Below are 23,431 nucleotides of genomic sequence, written 5' to 3' on the forward strand. Positions count from 1 at the left end.
TATCTTTTTATTTTTTTATTTAAGAAAATTTTTTTAATGTTTATTTTATTTTTGAGAGAGAGAGAGACAGAGCATGAGTGGGGGAGGAGCAGAGAGAGAGGGAGACACAGAATCCAAAGTAGGCTCCAGGCTCTGAGCCATCAGCACAGAGCTCGACACGGGGCTCGAACCCATGAACCATGAGATCATGACCTGAGCCGAAGTCGGATGCTTAACCGACAGAGCCACCCAGGCACCCCTCTTATTTTTTTAAATGTTTATTTTTGAGAGAGCGAGCGAGTGAGCATAAGTGGGGGAGTGGCAGAGAGAGAGAAGGAGACACAGGATCTGAAGTAGGCTCCAGGCTCTGAGCTGTCAGCACAGAGCCCAACGCAGGATTCGAACTCAGAACCGTGAGATCATGACCTGAGCCAAAGTCGGACACTTAACTGACTAAGCCACCCAGGTGCCCCGACACAGAATTATCTTAAACTTGACATTTCTAAACTCTAAATCTATTTATCTGTGAATAAAATATGATGTGAATTTGTATTTTGGAAGAGGTTAAGACAGTCCTAATAATAATGACCATGAAATGTTAAGTAGGATTTCATTGTTACTTTCAATATTCTTAAAGTGTGACATAAAAATACAATGTTATTCTGTGCTTCTGAGACAGAAATCCATTTGAAACTGCCCATTAGGTTGAATGGCACCTAATTTCAACTGAACAGATTTAATGCTCCAATTCTTTAGAAAAGGAATCCAAGGGGATAAGTGAGTATGCAGGAGCTGGCACTTGCCTAACACCCATGCTTCAATGGACAACAGGTGTCTCACACTGGGGGACATCTATGTGGCTCAGTTGGTTAAGGGTCAGACTTCAGCTCAGGTAATGATCTCACTGTGAGTTTGAGCCCTGATCCGGCTATGTGCTCTCGGTGCAGACCCTGCTTTGGATCCTCTGTCTCCCTCTCTCTCTGCCCCTCCCTTACACTCTCTCTCTCTCTTAAAAATAAATAAATTAGAAAGAGAGAGAGAGAAAGAAAGAGAGAAAGAAAGAAAGGGCCTCAGGTTGGTAGGGCCTTCAGACATTTAGCAAAAACAAATGCAAAGTGTCTCTAGAAGAATGCATTTTATTTATTTTTTCTTGAAGTTTATTTATTTTGAGAGAGAGAGAGCATCCATGTGCATGTGGGGGAAGGGCAGAGAGAGAGAGAAAGAGAATCCCAAGTGGGCTCCGTGCTGTGGAGCTTGAACTCACAAATCCATGAGATCATGACCTGAGCTGAAACCAAGAGTCGGATGCTTAACCAACTGAGCCAACCAGGTACCCCTTAGAAGAATGAATTTTAAACCCACGTCTCAAAAGTTTTCCACAAGTATGTTCCAAGGAAAATGAGCTCCCAACCACAAACTGCAAACAAGTCCCATGAGTGACAGACAGCAGAACAACAGAATTAGATCTGCAAAGATTGAAGATATTATAATTACTGGATAAAGAAAATACAACGTATTACATGTGCGTAAAGAAATAAATGACAGAATTGAAAATATGGAACATTCTTTTATGAGTCTATCAGAACTGACTAAGCAGATATGCAAAAGAACTGAACATCTAGAAATAAAAAAAAAATAGTATAAAGAAGATTAGAAATTCCGTGATTAGAAACTCAGAAAATTAGAGCTCAGAACAGCAGCAACTGCACACATGTAAAAATGACCATAATGCAGTACAGAAATATGGGAAGACAAAAAGATGGAAAATGAGATGGTTAAGAGACATGTTAAAGTCCATTAAAATGATTCCCAAAGGAAAGAATAGGGAGAATGAGGAAGACATAATATTCAAAGAGGCAACCAGTGAGAATTTTACAGAACTTAAGACATAGGATTCAGGAAATACAATGAATCCAAAACAAGTTTACAAAAAACAAAACAAAACAAAACAAAAACAAACAAAACAAAACAAAACACAACAAAAACACCAACAACAAAAAACCCCAGCTCCACACAGATACATTAAAGTGAAACACCACTGGGGTGCCTGGGTGGCTCAGTTGGTTAAGTGTCTGACTTCGGCTCAGGTCATGATCACCCGGTTGACAAGTTCGAACCCCGCGTCAAGCTCTGTGCTGACAGCTCAGAGCCTGGAGCCTGCTTTGGATCTATGTCTCCCTCTCTCTGTCTGACCCTCCCTGCTCACACTCTGTCTCTCTCTCAAAAATAAACATAAAAAAAAAAAAAGTGAAACACCGTTAAAGACAAAGTAGACATGTGCCTGTGTGGCTCAGTCAGTTAAGCATCCGACTTCAGCTCAGGTCATGATCTCACAGTGTGAGTTTGAGCCCCACATCAGGCTCCGTACTCCTGGTGGTGTGGAGCCTGCTTGGGATTTCTCTCTCTGCCGACTCCCACACCACACACGTGCCCGTGTTCTCTCTTTCTCTCTCAAAATAAACTTAAAAAAAAAAAAAAAGACAAAGAAGAGACCATAAAAACAAAGAAAAAGACAAATTACCTCCAAAGGAATGATAATTAGCCTGACAGCAGACTTCTCTGCAGCAACAATAGAAATGAGAAGCAGTAGAATATTATATTCAAATAATTAACTGTCAACCTAGGAGTCTAATCCCAGCAAAACCAGGGTTTCAAGAACAAGAGAGATATAGACATTGTAGACATACCAAAACTAACTGTGTTTATAAGTAACAGATTCTCACAAATTTAACTTGTAGAAGATACATACACTTCAGGACAAGGGGAAATGATTTTTGAAGAAATGTCTAAAATTCAAGAAAGAATAATGAGTAAATTTTAAACACGTGTATAAATGTAAATAAAGAACAACTATATGAGATTTTAAAAAACAAGATGTAACTTAAATTAGACAAAAATAGCATATAAATGAGGAGGGTAGTGAATAAAGTCAACACATTCTAAGGGCCTTGTATTAATCAGAAAGTCATTAATTTAGATTTTAAGTTAAATATGCAGGAGAGTGTCTGGGTGGCTCAGTCAGTTAAGCGTCTGACTCTTGGTCTCAGCCCAGGTCTTGATCTCAGGGTCTTGAGTTCAAGCCCTGCATTGGGCTTCACATTGGGTGTGTAGCCTATTTCGAAAAACAAAAACCAAAAAAGGCTCCACCAAGTTAAACATGCAGGAAAATTTTCCAGGGTACACAATAAGAATAGAAATATAGAAACATCCCAAACTAGCAGAGACTAAAAAAATGGAACAGGAATTGCAGTCTTAATGCCAAAAAAAAAAAAAAAAAAAAAAAAAAAAGCGAGCCATGAAGGAAGAGAAACAAAACTAGAAAAAACAAGTCAAAAGGTAAGAACAAGAAAGAACAAAAATACACATAGATCAGTGATTCACAGAGAACACTGTTGAAATGCTGAAAGAAAATAATAGAGAGATACCAGGTAAATACTTAATAAATGAAAGATACCAGGCAAAATAATCTTTAAAGCAGAACACATTACAAGAGATGAAAGGGTCATTACATATTGATAAAAGGTTCAATTCAACAGCAAGATAAAATAATTCTAGACTTCTATGCACCTAATAATAGCTTCAAAACATAAAATATCACAAAAACATCACTTCTCAATTAATTGATCAGTAAGCAGATAACAAAAACCATGCTAGCAAGGAAGCAAGCAGTAAGAGAACATAGACTTCAAGCACAGAACGGACAAGCTACAATTAATAGACACAGACAGAATCCTGTAACCAAAAGGGCATATATTCTTCTCAAGCACATAAGGAAAAACATTTCTGAATATTCCATATTCTAAACCTGGAGGTTTCAAAACATGTCATCAAAATCCTCAACATTCCAGTCACTGAGAAGTGGGGATCTATATCCTCTCTCCTCGATTCTGGATCAACTTCAGTAACTCACTTATAACCCACAGAAGGGATGCTGAATAACTTCCAAGGCTAGGCCAGAAATGGCTGGGTAGTTTCCACTTAGTGCTTTTGGGATGAATGCTTTGGAGAAAACCAGCCCATGGTAAAAAGCCAGATCACTCAGATCACTCACGGGCGATCAGGCTAGAGAGGAATGCCAGCTGACAGCTAGCATATCAACTACCAGTCATGTGAGCAAGTTGAAAACCTTCAATTATACTCTAGTCGATGCTGAAACATAAAAACCATGCCCTCTACAATTAGGAATAAGGTAAAAACATTTGTTATCATAATGTTCTTTTCAACATAATAATGGTGAACCTAGCCAGTTCAATAAGGGAAGAAATTAAAAGGTAGGTAAGAATTGAAAAGAAATAAAACTGCTATTATTTTCAGATAACATAAATACCTTTGTAGGAAATGTAAACTTATCTACAAATAAATTACACAAAAGTTTCATCTCTCCCTATTTGTATATCTCCACTTCTATATGTAGATTCAAAGGAATATCTAATATGGCTTTTCTAGGAATTGTTAAGCCTCAAGAGCAAAAGTCAAAGAACTTACTCTTTTTGTTTTATTTAGTTTTGAGAGAGATTGAGATCGTGCACAAAAGCAGGGGAGAGGCAAAAAGAGAGAGAGGAACACAGAGGATCTGAACAGCAAGCAGTGGGACTTAACCTATCAGCTAACAAGACTTATTATAAAGATATAGTAATTAAGACATTGTGGGACAGGGGATATTTAAGTGACAAGCAGACTAGATAGCCATGTATATACAAAACCTCATATATGATAAAGCTGACACTGCAGACCAATTAAAAGAGATAAACTCACTTCCATTTTAGAAAACAAAAATAACAATGGATTTCTACCTCACAACATGAACAAAACTAAATTACTAACAGATCAAGGACTTAAGTGTAAAAAGCAAAACTTTAAAATTTGAAGAATATAAAAGAACATTGAAATTTGAATATTTACACGCTTCTGACAAAATAGGTGTCCACCAAAACATGTAAAGAGAGTTAAAAGATAAACCACAAACTGCTAAAAGATATTGCAACATGCTTAACTAAAGGATTAGTATCCAAAATACATAAAGAATTCAATATGAAAGAAAACTTTTATATTCTGTCTTAAAAGACAAAAACCCAACAGAAAAGAAGATAAAAAACAAACACGAATAGCATTTTTTCTAAAAAAGACACAATAGACAGAAAAATATTCAGCGTCATTAGTAACCTGATGAAATTGAGAAGACAACACCATTTCATATTACCATATCTGTAACATTTTATAAGTGATTATGTCACATATTGGCAAGTGGCTAATAAGTACCCTATGGCCCAAAAGAAATACAACTGAACTTGAACAATGTAGGGGATGGGTGCACTGACCTTCCTTGTAGTCGAAAATCTGTATGTAACCTTTAACTCCCCCAAAACTTAACTACTACTAATAGCCTACTGTTGACCAGAGCCTTATTGACAATACAATTAACACATGTTTTGTATGTTGTATATATTATACACTGCATTCTTAAAATAAACTTGGCTAGAAAAAAGAAAATGTTATGAAGAAAATAAACCTTACAGTACTGGATTTATTGAAAACATCTGCATGTAAGTGGACCCACAGAGTTCAAAACCCATGTTGTTCAAGGGTTGACTGTACATCAAATGTGGAAAATGGTTTGCCATTACCCAGTAAAGCTGAACATGGTTATACCCTAGAATAATTCCATTCCAAATACTGCTAGGGTATTACTTACTCCGTCAAGTCACTGGTAGCATTTTGGTGGGAAAAATCTGTGCTGTGCATTGCAGGAGAGCTGGTGGGCATGCCTTTCCCACCACATACCGGCAGTGCTCTACAATCATCGTAATAACGAAAACCCCTCCATAATTTCTACATGCCCCTTATGGGTGCAATATTAAAACCTGCTAAACCTGAGAAGCTCTGTTCCAAAAAACGCTTAAAAAAATTTTTTTTAAGTGTTTATTTATTTTTTGAGAGAGACAGAGCATGTGGGGGGGAGGGGCAGAGAGAGAGGGAGACACAGATCCTGAAACAGGTTCCAGGCTCTGAGCTATCAGCACAGCTAGGCAGGTTTGGGAAGAAAGAGAATTCCAGAAAAAGAGAAAACCAACATAACCACAGGACAAAAGCCAGGGAACTAAAAAACTTATCTAAAACACTGCTAGTAATTTGAAATATGTGGGGTGGGGTAGGGAATGCCTCACTAGAGAGCTTTGTGTTTTATCCTAATCCTACAAAGCCATGAAAAGGTTGCCAGCAGTAAATTTGGTTTTCAAAAGATTGCTTCAGTAATAGGGTTAAAGAACAGACTGGAAGGGGTGGTGGGAAGAGTCTGGAAGCAAGGAGAGAAGACAGAACATTCCAGTAATTCAAAGAGATGAAAACCTGAAAATAAGGCAATGGCATACAACATAAAGAAAAGGACAAAATTTATACTTGAGAGAAAAAATTAAAAACAATGACAAAACAAACAGAATTGAGAAAGTATAGAATAGTATAGTTTAAAATAGTAACTGAAAAAGAAAAAAAGTCACCAAAATTGAGACACAACAGTTTAAAAAGTAGACAAGAATCGCGGAATCGTGTTACAAAAATCAAAGAACAGATTTTCAGGAAGAAGGGAGGGGTGAGTTACTTGAAATGATAAAGAAAGCACAGGTAGAATACAATGAACAATCAATCACTGGATATGGCAGTTAGGTCACTGATGACCTCTGTCCATAGTTTCAGTGAAGTGAAAAGACAGAAGCCTGACTGAAGCAAAGTCAAGAGTGAAGTAGTACTAAGGAGGAGAGTTTCTTCTAGACTGGTAGAGAGATACTTATGCTTTTCTATTATTTTTTACTTGAGTGAGAGCGAGCGAGCGAGCGAGTGCACACAAGCAGGGGAGAAGAGCAGGAGAGAGAGAGAGAGAGAGAGAGAGAGAGAGAGAGAGAGAGAGAATCCAAAGCAGGCTCCACACTCAGTATAGAGTCTGATGTGGGGCTCGGTTGTGGTGGGGCTCGATCTCATGACCTCAAAATTGTGACCTGAGCTGAAATCAAGAGTCAGATTCTTAACCAACCAACAGAGTCACCCAGGCACCCCAAGATAGTTATGCTTTTAAACAGAAGACCTGGACATACTTTTGAGCTGCAATGAAAAAGCTGAGGGGCATCTGGGTGGCTCAGTTGGTTGAGCATCAGAGTTCAGCTCAGGTCATGATCTCACAGCTCGTGAGTTCGAGCCCCACATTGGGCTCTGTGTTGACAGCTCAGAGCCTGGAGCCTGCTTCAGATTCTGTGTCTCCCTCTCTCTCTGCCTCTTCTCCACTCATGCTCTCTCAAAAATAAACATTAAAAAAAATTAAAAAAAAAAAGGCTGAAAATATGGCATAGAGAGGGATAACTAATGGGAAAAGTTCTAGATGTGACATGAAACGATAGACGGGATCAAACAAGCAATGGAATTATATAGCACAAGGGAAGGGACCTTTGTTACTGTGTGAGACAGGCATTTAGGCAGACTTCATTCAGTAAATGTTCCTGATATCATTTCATACTGACAGATCTGTAACATTTTTTGAAAGTCTGATCACCTCAAATACTGACAAAGAAGTGGACAATGAGTACTGTGTAACGTGCTAGGAGATACAAGATACACAATGTAACTCAGTCCCTGACTTCAAAAACTTTGCTGGAATGTAAGGGAGCTCCTGCTTGATATTTTCTCTGTGGAGTAGATGAAGTTCTCTGCTGAGATTTTGGGCAGGGGAGAAGCGGTAGATGATGTATACAGAAAACCAGCAACTTTTATTCAGGATTTATTATGTCCTGGGTACTCTAAGTGATTCTATACATATTACCTCTCTGATTCCCAGAACAATTCTTTTTCATTTTACCAATGGAAAACCTGGAGGCTGAGAGGTTAAAAACAGGCATTAAGGACTACACAGAGACCTGAAGCTATTTTTTCTAAGTAGCAACAATTTACATGATTGTGCCATGTTCTCCTGCTGTGCCTCTCAGACCAAGAACAGCAACTGAAGAAGCAGTGTGGGTTTACAGGGTTAGGGAAGGTATGCAAAATAGGGACATGGGGACTTAAAGATACCAGGAAGAGAGCAATTTAAGTAGTTGATCCTTGGGTCTATAGCTCAGGGAAACAAGGCAGACTTGGAAAAAAATTAAGGTATCAAGTAATTTGAAAACATTTAGCAGTAGTAAGAAAATTAGTTACATATCAAATTGAGGCAAGAGTAGGATCCTTAAGTTGTCACTGATGAGAATTTAAGATGATGGCCAAGGGCCAGGACAGGCCACGGCAGTGAGTTCCTTAAGAGGAATAGGGGTCATTAAACAGGATGAGGTCACATTCTGTCTCCCAATTTCAATATTCACCATTCCACAGCTGTCTATAACACAATCTTTTACCCTTCAATATTGGGTCTATTTTGTACAATTACATAATTCCTTGCTTTTATAAATGAGTGTGTATAACAATTTAGCCTTTGCTTAGTAACTTTAAGTCATCATTATTATCATTTTGAGGAATATGGGTGCTTTTCTAGCTGGGGATTCTTCCATCTCTTCCTTTGAGGCCGCTTTTAATTTTCACTGCTGTCAGTATACCACTACTACAGACAGTCCCCAATTTATGATGGTTCTAGTTACAATTTTTCAACTTTATGATGGTGTGAAAGCCACAGGCATTCAACAAAAACTGGACTTCGAATGCTCCTTTTCCCGAGCTAGTAATACGCAGTATGATGCTATCTTGTGATGCCGGGCAGTGGCAGTGAGCTGCAGCTCCCAGCCAGCCACGCAATCATGAGGGTAAACAACTGATTCACTGACAGCCATTCTATTTTGTCCTTTTGGTACAGTATTCAATTACATGAAATATTCAACACTATATTATAAAATAGGCTCTGTACTAGATAATTTTGCCCAACTGTAGGCTAATGTATGTTCTGAGCATGTTTAAGTTAGGCTAGGCTAAGGGATACTGTTCGCTAGATCAGGTGTATTAAATTTCATTTTTGACTTCAATATTTTCAACTTACAATGAGTTTATTGGGATGTAACCCCATTACAGACTGAGAAAGATCTGTAATTTCTAATTTGCTATAACATGGAACAAAAGAAGTATTTTCAAGAAAAACTGTGTAACAAAACCAGAAAGCGTAATTTTACACTATACTATACTCATATTATATCATCTGAGGGTGGTTTTCTTTTCTCTGGATTAAAGACTAGGGATTGTGGCAGGGCTTTTATACTTCTACGTGGATGAGGTAACCCAGCAATTCTTTTTTTTTTAATTTACTTATTTTAAGAGAGTGTGCACAGAGGAGGGGCAGAGAGCAGGAGAGAGAGAATCCCAAGCAGGCTCCTTGCTGCCAGCACAGAGCCTGACACAGGGCTCGATTTCACCACCACAAGATCATGACCTGAGCCAAAACCAAGAGTGGCATGCTTAACTGACCGAGCCACAAGGTGTCCCCCCCTGCCAACAATTATTTAAACTATTGGCTAACTAGGAGTTCTAGATATTACTTTTTTTTTTTTCAAAAACCTCTAACACTGAAACTTACTACTTCCTATGCCATTATATAAAAATGTTTTCCTTAACATGAAATACGATTCATTCTTTTTTGCATGGATTTGTAGAACAACTATAAGCACTCTAATGATCATCATTACCTCTTTCTTGGCTTCTTTTTTTGGATCATAATCACTATCATTTCCATCCATTGGGTGTGTTTCTTCCACATCATCATCGCTGAGAAGAAACAAAGATCAGTAAACTTAATTCCATTTTTATTCTATTCCAGGGCTCTTATCAAATTGCAATACACCTTGCCAATAATCTCACTAAATATTCCCCAACAAAACATGAGCTGTCTTTGGGAAGATGAGCTTCTATAATTTAAATTTCTGTAGTATTTGGAAACATTGATCCTTTTGGGCACATATAATCATTTTAGCAAACATTTCTACCTAAAAAGCAGAGACCCAATAGGAAAAATATTTAGAAAGAGTATCATTGGGAAAGAGAACACATATATTAATTTGATATAATACTCATGATTTCAGTTCTCCAGTTGGAGGATAAAGACAAACACCAGGAAGCAAAATGATTTTATATCACCAGAAAGTGGTGAAATAATGTGGATTTCAATTACTCAGGTTACTGTACTCAGGCAAGCCATGTTCTAGAGAATATACTTCTTAATGTATTCTAAAATATGTATTGAATACAGCAATACTAAAAGAAAGCCATCATGAGTACAGTTAAACACAGCTCCAATATAACTCAGCTGCAAGTTTGCTGGCTATGACTAACAGTGAAAGAGTTGCAGAAAGTTCTTGCTCTTAAGACTTCTGATCACTCAACTCTTCCTGTCAGAGCAGAAACATGAATGTAAGGTTAAAAAGTATTTACAATGTGTTGTGATAATTTTTCTTCCTTGGGAAATGTAAGCAATCCAATCCAATGTCCCTAACAATATAACTATATAAAAGCATCCAACCTACCTGTCACCCTGATTATGTCTATTGGCTAGTTTACGAGCCTGGCGATCCATCAAGCTTGTCCTAGATCGAGTTTTTTTCCAGGAATAGTAATATTTTACAAGGCTAGCAATTGTCTTATCTGGAAGCTTGAAAAAAAAATGTCAATATCAGCAAGTTTAATTCATAAACTGATTAACAGAATGAATAATATTTCTGATATTATTCTTTGATACTTAAAGTGATAGATGAAAAATATTTTCATGGGTACCTTTATGAATTATAGAACTAAAAAGTGCTGTTACAGTCACAGGAAACCGTCACACCTGTGTCACTGACATTTCTGAATGACTATTCCTATTTGTTCTGGGGGGGAGGGGAGAGAAGAATGTCACAAACTAACATGGTAACAATGCACCTAGATGTCCCTCAGTATGATGTTAGCATTTCATACATATTTTCCTTAAAGAGTTACTTTTTCCCTCCTCTATAAATTGGAATTTTTAAATTTATACATAATTAATATACCAGGAAAGTCACCCATTTAAAGTTTACAATTCAGTGGTTTCTAGTATATTTGCTAAGTTATGCAACCATCACTCTTTAATTCCAGACATTTCCATAACTTCAAAAAGAAACCCCATACCCATTAGCAGTTACTCCTTGGTCTTCTCTTATCCCAGTCTCTGGCAACTAGTAATCTACTTCCCGTCTCTATGGATTTTCCTATTTTGGACTTTTCATATAAATGGAATCATACAATATGTGACCTTTTATATCTGGCTTCTGTCACTTATCATAATGTTTTCAAGAAAAGCTATTCAATTCTTAACAATGAATTCTTTTAATCATTTTGTTTTAAATCCAGGTTTTAAGATGATAAATAATACAAACAGACTTTGGCTACCAAATAAAGTCTTTGGGTATTAAAATGACTAATGATCATGCACTGATTTGTCATCCTAGCAAACAAGGATACGCACTCCCAATCAAAAAAGGCTCTCTTCAGTTAATGGAACACACTTATATATATTTGTAAACATTATATAATTTTTCATCCATTCATCCATTAATGCAGCAACTTCTCAGGTTTATATTATTTTGACACCATACTAAAAATTTAAAAAATAGAAATAAAGGGTTTTTCTCCTTAAAAAAAGGCAACAGCACCTGTGCAATATTGAAATCAGAACTTTAAAAATTGATTTTCATATCCAAAGGAATATAAATTAGAAAATAAAATCCTAATGTTAAAAAATGAAACATTTAAAAATAAAATTGAAATTATGATTTTTTCCCTAGAACAAGCACATTTAATAACTCTATTACACATACATTTAAGCCAAAACAAAACATGACTTATAATGAAATAGCACATTAACTGTCATGCTTTAGAATGGCTGTAGAAAATAGGACCATAAGCAAGTATATAGGTATTTTAAATGTCAAATATTTTTAAAAATGGAAATTAGACTGAAAACTTTTTTGTATTTAATAATCAGAAAGTGTTTAATGATAGCATAAGATATCTTTCAGGTATGAAACACAGTAAAACCAAAATTACCATACCATTTGCTGAATCCTGTGAAAGCTTTTCCCATGAAAACTAAAGGCTTGTTCAAACAGGACTTTATCTTCCACTGTCCACTCATCCGGAAAGGGAGTGAAATTAGGGAGATCAGCAAGGGACTTCTCAATGTTATGTTTATGCCAGAACAACATGCCAAGTGCCTTTGAAGAGAAATCATTCCCCTTTGGTTTTAATGGACTTATGTTCCATCACACTTAAGAGAGTTAAACACAAATTAGGTTAAAATCTTAAGCCTAAGACTTCAACTGAAAATACACTCACAGTTTGGGGCTTTTAATCAAGGGTGCCCAGGTAGCAGACCTCATTTATTTATTTCTTTTAAAACAGGGCCTCAGAACAGTGAATGTTCTTACATACCACATTTGCTGCATAATCTAGGAAAAACAGTGAGCTGAGGAGAGTGACTATAATTACTAAAGCAGGTTTGTAGGCTCATATCAAGACTCTGACCCACATTTACTCATTTGTTAATGTGTAGAGAAAAACATGCTATAAGGAAAAATATCTAGTAAATATGGGAATGAAACTATCAATCATAACACAAAACTAGAAGTGTTCAGTCAAAACATAGTCATGTTTTAAGTATTAACCTTTTAAAAGTATATCACCGGCTCAATAGTTCCAAGGAGTACCTCAATTGCAATCTTATTATTTACCATATATATTTCTTAAAGTTCTTCATTATCATAATATACACAAAAAAATTTTATGAGGCATATTAATAACTCCAATGATTTGTTTACCAAATCATAAGAAAGCATGAAATGGGTAATTTCTAACTATTGCACAACTTTCCCTTCTATGATTAAAGTAAGTCACAAACCTTTACCTTTACTATAAGGTACTAACACATTTCATTTTTTAAGAAGAGATATAGCAACTTTTTAAATAATGAGTTTTAAAATTAATTTTTGTACTTTGGTAATACTCCTTTAAAATGAGTAAGAAAATTAACATATGTGCTGTCACATTTTCAAGGATTAATGCCTCAAACATTAAACAAAAAGTCAAGAATTAAAAACAAAATATATAATCAAAGGCTTCAAAATTCATAAAAAAGGTAACTACATTTAGATAAACATCTCGATTTCACAGAAATGATTTCTTAGTATTTAACCATGTTAGACTATAAAGTTAATTCTCAAATAATACAGGTTATCAATAATTTGTTTGTTTTACTATTAATTCTGATAAAGGTCATTCCAATAATTAGCTGAAGAGATTTAAAAACGTCTTATTTCATTTTTAATTTTTCATATTCTTCATTCCCTCATTATTAGAGATAATGAACCATCTGCTATATAGATCTTTTATTTTTTTAAATTTTCTTTAAAGTTTATTTCTTTATTTTGGGAGACAGACAGACAGAGCAGGAAAGGGGCAGAGAGAGAGGGAGAGATAATCCCAAGCAGGCCTCGAAATGTCAGTGTGGACCATGAGATCGTGAGATCTCATGAGATCGTGAGACCATGACCTGAGCCAAAACCAAGAGTCAGACGCTCAATCGACTGAGGTACCCAGGAGCCCTGTCCTTTTAAAGCTATCTGATTTTTAAAAATGTTCTTTATGAATTATTTTATTCAAAATTTAAAAGTCTTAAACATTTCTTTCAATAAAAAGTTTAACTTGTAGGTCTTTTAGATTAAAAGATCACAGAAAATTACCTGTACTCAATAAATAAATAAATAAATAAACAATTCCATTTTTTGGTAAACATTTGTCAGAGTCATCCTAAAGGCTTTCAGATACTTTTAGAACTCACAGTAGAGTAACAAACAGAAACACTGAAAGAAAAATGTTCAAGTCCTTGAGACAGAAGTGTTTATAAAAGCAAAATCCTTTATTCTGAAAGGTCAGACTTTGCTAGGACTTTTGTGGTATCTACAAAATTGGTTGAACTACACTTTCTTAGGACAGAAACAACCAGGAGATATTCTTTGGATTCAGCAAGTATTGAGGCAAGCTTTAATATCAGAACATTTCTCTACACACCTGTTCCACGTTGTAGCCATGTTTCTCTTTTGCAATTGCAATATATTCATCCACTGCAATGAAACAATATTATATAATTAATTACTATTTACTTCATTTTCTCAGGTCTACATTTTTTAACAAAGTGAAAAAAAATAGCTGAATTCATTTTCCATGAAGTCATTACAAAAAAAAAAAAGACTTTTACTTCTAGGAACAGGATTAGAAGCTTACTTGGTTTAAAATTTTACCTACTATGATTTATAGCTATGATTATACAGCACATATGTACTAAATTCAATGACATTACACAAGTATTTTTGTGTACAAAAAAGACCAATTGGTATGTAGTCTATAGAGCCTAATACATGTAAAATATTGGATAATTTCTTCATTTTCTGTTGCAATCTTTATTTGAAGAGACTTAGCTGTTTCAGACCCCACCTCGTAGTAAGAGTTGGTCCAAGTCTTTACCTTCCCCTTTCTGATCGCTGTACAAAGGACAGTTTATCTATGGTTTTGCCAGCTATACATAATAACACATTTAAGTGTGCTTTAGTATCCCTAAATTTTCTTCAGCTCTTCCTGCAGGCCATATAGAAGGTGTCTAAGTATTCCATTTTCATTCAACTTCCATATGTAATCAAGCCAACAGAATTACTTAGATAAGCACAGCTTCAATGATTATGTACTAGGTATTTCAAGGCCTCATTGCTGAGACATCTGCCATTTCACATTCAGCAGGACTCGGTTTTATGTGAAATCCATATAGTCACTCCTGTTTGATCCTTTTTTAAGTATATTATATATTTTTTAATATATAAAATTCTCCTTTAGCATATTTGGAGAAGCAGAGGTTAAGAATTCTGATCCCAGAACAGCTAGTTTACCAGGGCTTGATTCTCAGCCTTGCTGCTAGTTTTTTGACTTTAGGCAATTAACTTGACCTTTTCGTACCTTAATTTCCTCACTTTAAGACAGTATCTTCTTCCTAGGATTAAATGAGCTAATATACATCAAGTGCTTAGAATAACAACTGACATAATTTTAGGTACTTTATATGAGTTTGCTATTATTAGTAGTCAATATAATATAGCTTAATATATAAATAAGATATTATAACAATAATGTTGTTAGAATAACAACTATTTTTTATGGATGCTACTATATAGTTCCCTAGTGCAGGGATCCAAATATTGGTGCAGAAAACCCAAATATTATATTTCATTTAGAACTTCACATAGCATTAAAACACAAGACAGGTCTAAATACATGCTGATTAACTTTAACAAAAATGTCTTACAGTTCTATAAACAGAAGGCTAACCAATACCAGTTAACTTGTGGTTTTCAACCTGGGCTATGCATAGAATCAGTGAGGAAGCTTTTAAAAAGTAAGTCTAGACTCCACCCCTAAAGATTCTGATTTAATTGGTTTGAGATAGAGACTAGACATCAGTACTGTTTTTTAAAAGTTCCCCCAAACGACTCCAATGCACAGCCAGGGCTGAAAACCACTGCACTAGATGTTCAGTCTAGGACATTCTACATGAATACCACACAATCAGGATATGGTGGCTTTCTGAATTTTGTTTTCCACTTTGCTAAGAAATGCACCATGGTATACAACACTGCTGAGACAGCAAAAGCCATTGATACCCTGATGCTCAGTTTATGAATGACAACCTTTGCTTGTAATGAGAACTGAACCAGAGAAACCTGATAATCTCCTTCAGGGTTCTCAGTATACAGTCCCAGGCCAAATGTACAATTTTGTGTTTTCTGTTAAGAATGCCTCAAGGGCATGTAATTCCTAGATTACCAGCTAGACCTTTTTGTTGGTATTCCAAAGCTCTCAAATAGGAATTATCAGGTATGCAACATAATACTCAATTTTCCATTTTTAGTTCTCTTATTGCATCAATAAGTATGCTTAGACTTATGCACATGATATATAAGACATCATTAATTTTCATGGGACTAAATAAACCATCATGGGACATCTTTAAGATTTAGCAAATATTTTTAAAAGACAAGCTTATTTTATAGCTGCAAGAATAATTGTGTGGTGGTTTTTGTTTGGGTTTTAACAAATTCAATGATAACTGAATGGAGGGGTGGGTATCTTAGTTTTGTTACCTGCACGTTTCCTATATCTGATGTGCCGCAAAGGATCAGGTCCGCTACATCACATTGAAGTCTAAAGCCACACCATGATTCAAGAAGTGCATGGTCAATGATCCAGAAGGTCTCCGTCCAGAAATGGAGAGCTCAAAGATGACCTGATTGATGGCTGCTGAAGTCAGTTCTTTCCCCTTTCCTCTTTAAAATGGTAATGATAGTGGGGTCTTTGAAGTTTGAAGGCATTTCTTTACAGCTCCATATACTGAGGAAAAGCCTGTGCAGATGTCTACATAGTAACTCCCTCCCCTGCTTGAGGATTTAAGCAGCAATGCCATCAGATCCTAGGTATTTTCAGTCTTCCTGGGACTGACACAAATTGGAACGATCAACCCACTATCTTTCAAAAGGAAAAACAGTCTAATATAACAACCTCCATCAAAACACAAAACAAAACAAAAGCAAACCGTTTTCTTACGAGAATCTAAGCAACCCAAAACAAATATAGGTTGGATTTTGAATTGGTTGATAGATCCCTATGGACATAACATTCAATTTCAGAAAACTTACATTTGGTATCTGGGATACTGTGATACGGAGACCATACAAGCATTCCTCCATTGTCTTTATCTGTGTATTTTGTAGCACCTGGGGAAAAAATTGATTACTTTAAATATGATGGATTTTATTTACATTCAAAATAAATATAAACAAAGCAAGCTTTATTTATCTCTATTTTAGTATAGTACCTGCAAAAGGACAAAGAAAGTACAGGGAAACAGAGAAGGAAAACAGGCTCACATTAAATATACTAAATATTTCATTTATGTAATTGAAGAAAATTTCACAAACACTAAAATATATCCCCAATAAAGTTTACACTCTTTAAATTTTTTTTTTCAACGTTTATTTATTTATTTGGGACAGAGAGAGACAGAGCATGAACGGGGGAGGGGCAGAGAGAGAGGGAGACACAGAATCGGAAACAGGCTCCAGGCTCTGAGCCATCAGCCCAGAGCCTGATGCGGGGCTCGAACTCACAGACTGCGAGATCGTGACCTGGCTGAAGTCGGACGCTTAACCGACTGCGCCACCCAGGCGCCCCAAGTTTACACTCTTTAAATTAAAAAAAAAAAACAAAACTTTAAGTACATTATATAGCCCTAATTCTTGGCAGGTAATAAACCTGGTTTGATCTTCTGTACATTACTTAGGGGTCATTAAAAACTCTTTTTTTTTAAGTTTATTTATTTTTGAGAGAGAGCATGAGCGGGGAAGGGGCAGAGGGAGAGGGAGAGTATCCCAAGCAGGCTCCACAATGTCAGCAGACAGCCCAACAGGGGGCTGGATCCCACAAACTACAAGATTATGACCTGAGCTGAAATCAAGAATCCGGCACTCAACTGACTGAGCCACCCAGGTGCCCCAATTCTGACGTTAAAAACTAGAGAATACATCAGGTGGTAACTTATTTCTGTTTTGCCCCATATCTAAATGGGCCAAGATTACCATAATTTAAAAATACTTATGCCTGCTTTTTAAGGTTTTTATTTAGTCTTATTCCTTGTGAATCTGCCAGCTATTCTTTTTCGGCATTTTCATTTATTAGTTTATATTTATAAAAGTATGTACTCTGTGTAAGAGGAAAACAAAGTAAAAAACTGTAAAAGTTAATAATGCTGTTGAAATGTAACCTGAGAGTCTACCTCTAACGTAGATGCACACCATTACTGTTTCTTATTTCTAATCTGTTATAATCTAAAAAGTCAGAAAAGTCAAGCTCTATTGGAACTGCATGTAAATTAAGCACAGAACGGATGTAAGGCTGACACAGCTATCCCAATGCCAAGTACACGCCCGTGGGTTCTTTTAATTACTTGGTGGTCTTTTTCTGGCTTCTAATTCCTAGGTGCATTCAAGTTAATTAAAACCATCAAGAAATGAAGCATTGTTGCCATCTACTCACTTGAAGACTTGTGTATGAATATGTCATAACTGACTTTTATGAGGTGTTGATAGCTACCACCACTAATGGCAAGAATTCCAAAATTGTTCACATAAAACATTAACAGAATTCTCAGGTTCAACTGTAATCATTCATAAAGTTATAAGATATTTGGAATAAACAACATTCACTTCCAGGGGTAAAGAACTACTACTACAATCTCAAACTAGAGAAGTTATCTATCCAACAATAATTTAATATAGTTCAGTAGTTTTTAATTTTTGGAGAATCATTACACATCACTACTGTATATGTATAATCAACAAATTATAGTTAGAGAATGATATATGTGATATATATGAAGCTAAAATTGTTGAAAAAATATATGTGTTTTACTATAAGGAAAAATTAAGGATGGAGAAATCTGAAATGAGGGAACATTACCAAAGTAGTAGAAAAACCATAATTACAAGTGAATCGAAAAGCAAAACCTACTGCAAGTTGTCATAAAGGTCTTCAAAAAAAGGTTTTTTTAAAAATCTTTATTCATTTTTGAGAGAGAGAGACACACACACACAGAGTGCAAGCAGGGGAAGAGCACAGAGACAGGGAGACACAGAATCCAAAGTAGGTTCCAGGTTCTGAGCTGTCAGCACAGAGCCTGACGCGGGGCTCAATCCCACGAATTGTGAGATCATGACGTGAGCCAAAGTTGGATGCTTACCCAACTGAGCCACCCAGGCATCCCTGTCAGAAATATCTTTAATAAAAGAGGACAAAAATAAAAGCTGAAAATTTACAAAAATGCAAGTTAGGAGTACATTATGAAAAATTCATATTCAATGAAAACAAATTCCAGGTTTTAAAAAAAAAAAAAACTTCAAAAGTAAGATCTAAATTAAATTTCTAACCACCTAAAATACAAACACAAAAGCAAAACAGGCAGCCACTTGATGGAAATAAAACAGACATGCTATCTAAGTGTTAGAAACCTTTTATCTACTGCTATTTCTAGTGAGTATTCTAAACTTCAAATCTTTAACATGGCACTGATCCTTTTTCACAATGGATTATGACAATAAGATAATTTAAATCCTACCTAATAGAATAAGGAATGCAACAAAGGTTTCCATAAGTCTCAAGTCTTAAGAGCACATCATGCTTAATATTTAAACATATTTCCTTGCATTTGATTCTTGCATTAAAGAAAATCTTAATTAAATTATCTTCCTGAAATGTCTCTCCTTACACAGATATAAACTTTTTTTTTTTGTATTTTTCCCTATGAAGAATAACAGTTAAGTTTCCAAAAAAATTCTTAGCACTGTAATTAAGGGCCTGATCTGACAAAAACTGACATCCAAACTGTGGGCACTAACAGCTCTTCTAATATGGGGGTAGGGGGGGTGGTGCTAATAAGGGAGAGTAATCATGTCTGGTAGTAGAGAATGCCTAATTAGGCATTCACAATGTTCTTTTCCTAACCCTTGAACTAGACTTCACCATTTTCAATCATGTATGTGTCAACTAGGCTTAAGAGATGATTGATGTTCATAGGAAACGAGATATTTTAGCATAATGGTTAAGAGTGTAACCATTATACAGCCAGACTCCAAGTTTGAATCCAACCTCTGCCACTTCCTAGCTTTATCATCTTGGGGAAATTTATCTATGCTGTCTGTGCCTCAGTTTAAACTCTTCTTTAAAACATGGATAATGAGGGTTGCCTGGGTGACTCAGTGAGTTAAGTGTCCGACATTGGCTCAGATCATTATCCTGTGGTTTGAGTTCAAGCCCTACATCAGGCTCTGTGCTGACAGTGCAGAGCCTGGAGCCTGCTTCATATTCTGTGTCTCCTTCTCTCTCTGCCTCTCCCTCCCCCTGCACTCTCTCTCTCTCTCAAAAATAAATAAAACATAAAAAAAAAAAAGCCACAATGATGAGAGTACCTACTTCACAGTATTATTTAAATATTAATGAATTATGGGGCACTTAAGTGGCTAAGTCAGTTAACCGTCTGACTTTGGCTCAGGTCATGATGTCACGGCTTGTGGGTTCAAGCCCCCATGTTGGGCTCTGTGCTGACAGCCTAGAACCTGGAGCTTACTTTGGATTATGTACCTCTCCTTCTCTTTCCCTGCCCCTCCACTGCTAGTGTTCTCTCTCTCTCTCTCTCTCTCTCTCAAAAATAAATAAACTTAAAAAAAAATTACAAATTAATGTATGCAAAGTACCCAGCATCTAGTAAGCTTTACCCAGGACATTTCTAAGCATAAGTATATGCTTATTGAAAACAGTTCTTTCTTGAGTTCCCTTCTATCTCTGAAACGGCTTCTAGTCACCGTATCAATCAGATAACAACATAAATGAACACAAACAGCTGATGCCTCCTCTCACCAACCCCTTGAAAATGAGATTGGATAGCTGAAGTGACTAGCAACTCAGACCTGACTCCTCTCCTACAAAAGAAGAGGAGAAAGTAACTTGTATTATTAAAAACAATGTACCCCTCAGGATGCTTTGCATCCCATAAAGTTTTATCCTTTCCATTATAAAAGTTGAACAAAAATATTAAAAGGACATAAACTCAATGGTTATTTTTCTTTTATGTGTACTAATATTTAACATTATATCCCCAAACTGTCTGGTACTCAGAAATAATACTGACAATCAAACTTGACTCACCACAAAATAATCCAGTCTTAGAAGTATCCTATATTCTAAAGAGATGAAAAAACAAATAGAAACCTAGACAGCAAGCTACCATCATGTAAAAAAACTATATAGTAGCAGGACAGTTCTGAAAACAAAATTATTAAACGGTTTTTAAAAGCATGAAACACTTAAAAACTTAATCCTTTTGAAATGTTTTAGATATCCTTAACTGCAGTTGATAAAGTACATTTATGAGACCAACTGGGAAAAACCAACAACTAAAAACCAAAGGTATAATTCTGATAAGCCAGGATTTTGACATCTATAGGAAATTTCAAAATAGGTACAAAAATAAAAATCTTCTATTTCTTCTCAGATTTAAGACATTTAAAATAAGGATTCTGACTGAAATCCTGGGATAAATAGTCTATATAAAGAACTTAAATCCTGGGGTGCCTGGGTGGCTCAGTTGATTGAGCATCCAACTCTTGATTTCAGCTCAGGTCATGACCCCAGGATTGTGGGATTGAGCCTCACGTCAGGCTTCATGTTAAGCATGGAGCCTGCTTAAGATTCTCTCTCTCTCTCTTTAGGGGTGCCTGGGTGGCTCAGTTGGTTAAGTGTCCAACTTCAGCTCAGGTCATGATCTCATGGCTTGTGGGTTTGAGCCCTGCATCAGGCTCTGCGCTGACAGCTCGGAGCCCGGAGCCTGCTTCAGATTCTGTGTCTCCCCCTCTCTCTGCCCCTCCCCCGCTCATGCCTTCTCCCTCAAAAATAAACATTAAAAAAAATTTTTTTTAAAGATTCTCTCTCTCCCTCTCTCTCTCCCTTTGCCACTCCTCCCCATTCTCTCTCTCTCTAAAATAAGAATTTAAATACTGAGAATATTAAGACATCCCAAATATATGTTTTTAAGAATTTTTTAACGTTTATTTATTTCTGAGACAAAGAGAGAGACAGAGCACGAGCAGGGGAGGGGCAGAGAGAGAGGGAGACACAGAATCTGAAACAGGCTCCAGTCTCTAAGCTGGCTGCACAGAGCCCGACGCGGGGCTCGAACTCACGGACCGCAAGATCATGACCTGAGCCGAAGTCGGACACTTAACCGACTGAGCCACCCAGGTGCCCCCATACCAAATATTTTTTAACATTCTGCAGTTTATAGATTTAATTCACCACCTTCAAACTGGGATAAACAAAGACTTTCCAAGGAGTACATGAGCATAAATATTAATTTTCCCTTTAACTTCCCTATGTTCCCTTTCCCACAAAATCTGCCTAAGAACTCACCTGCAGTCTAAGCTGTATACTCATTCTACTCTGACCCTCTTCACAAATACCTTCTCTCACTTAAAAAAGCAGCTCTCACCCCCTCCCACATCTGACAAGAGTACACTGCCTAAAATCTTAAACCTCCGTAGTGCCAAACAAAGGGTGTTTGCAAGGCTCTCCTTTACTCAAGGCATCATAGCTATTACAATTTCAATCAATTACACAATAATTGTAATCATTCAAATCAGAAGAGACTTAACACTTACAACCTTAGGTTCACAAGAATACATGTTACAGTGGTAGAGATCAATAAAGCACTTCAAGCAAAAAAATATAAAATCCTGTGGGGAAAATGCACGGAAATGATGTAAAAGATAAAAAGGAAAAATGTAAACTTTCAGACTGTGAGCCTATTCATTCTTTTTTTTTTTTTTTTTTTTTTTTTAAGTAGGCTCCTCACCAAGTGCAGAGCCTAATGCGGGGCTTGAACTCATGACACAGAGATCTAGATCTGGGCTGAGGTCAATTGGAAGATTAACTGCGCCACACAGGTGCCCCATTTCATACTTTTTATAAATAGATATTATCATATTACTGCAGTAAATTTAATCTCATACACTTAAAATAAGGATATAACAATTTTATTTCAAAGTGTTAATATTTTCAATACACTGGAGATAATGTTTTTCAACTATTTAAACACAGCAACAAGTGATAGATGTCAAAAATATGTAAGAAAATCTTTTTTTTGAAAATTCTTTTATGGATATACAAGCAAAACATCTGTAGACCGCTGCTTTATAGACATTAATTTTCACCTAATCTTATGATATAGTTAACATTATCTCCCATTGACACATGAGAAAACAAAGGTCTGGATACATCAGATGGGTCATCGAGGTCACTAGGCCCTATTAACTAAGAGGCATACAATACGATTTGAGGCTACAAATCACCACAGGAAACTGCTCCTCCTTGACTGATGAATAGTCAGGAGGCACTAAATAAAAGTTGGGAAGACCTAGCGAAAAATCTAAAAAAAAAAAAAAAAAAAAAAAGGCACCTAAGAAAATAATCAAATCCAATTAGTAAATTTTTATAAAGGTCTTTTTAGCAATGATCTATTAACATAAACTATTCCTAATCTCCTATATTCAGTAATTCCAACTTAAATCACACTTCTTCTCATATTTTTTAAAATACCCATTTTGGTAAGTCATTCTGTGTTTGATTTCTACCATCACTATCATCTCCCCCAATAAAAATATCCTCCAGACACACACGAATCCTCTTTTAATTTTCCTATATTCTGATCATAATAATCTTGGTAGCTAAGGAATTTTTCTTCCAAATAGCTTGCATGGTTACTGGTGAATAAACTCTATGAAGTGGTTAACAAGACTAAAGATGATGTCTCTGAAGAAGAGAAAAGGAGACAGGAAAT

General features: G+C 36.1%; 1 protein-coding gene across 4 annotated transcripts in view; it reads right to left on the reverse strand.

Moving 5' to 3' along the window:
• RCOR3 (REST corepressor 3) overlaps window positions 1-23,431 on the reverse strand; it is a 53,728-nt gene that overhangs the window by 27,005 nt on the left and 3,292 nt on the right. For 3 of the 4 annotated variants that reach the window (XM_047840588.1, XM_047840586.1, XM_047840587.1), the window contains exons 3-7: window positions 16,686-16,763; window positions 14,017-14,069; window positions 12,003-12,164; window positions 10,458-10,582; window positions 9,624-9,702 (exon numbers count right to left, since the gene is read on the reverse strand). In XM_047840588.1, coding sequence (XP_047696544.1) covers window positions 9,624-9,702; window positions 10,458-10,582; window positions 12,003-12,164; window positions 14,017-14,069; window positions 16,686-16,763 — 497 coding nt within the window. Of the gene's footprint in view, window positions 1-9,623; window positions 9,703-10,457; window positions 10,583-12,002; window positions 12,165-14,016; window positions 14,070-16,133; window positions 16,485-16,685; window positions 16,764-23,431 lie in introns of those variants that run through there. The other variant, XM_047840589.1, reaches the window with a different exon arrangement.

The sequence above is a fragment of the Prionailurus viverrinus genome, chromosome F1 (assembly GCF_022837055.1).
Source record: "Prionailurus viverrinus isolate Anna chromosome F1, UM_Priviv_1.0, whole genome shotgun sequence".
Taxonomy (NCBI): domain Eukaryota; kingdom Metazoa; phylum Chordata; class Mammalia; order Carnivora; family Felidae; genus Prionailurus; species Prionailurus viverrinus.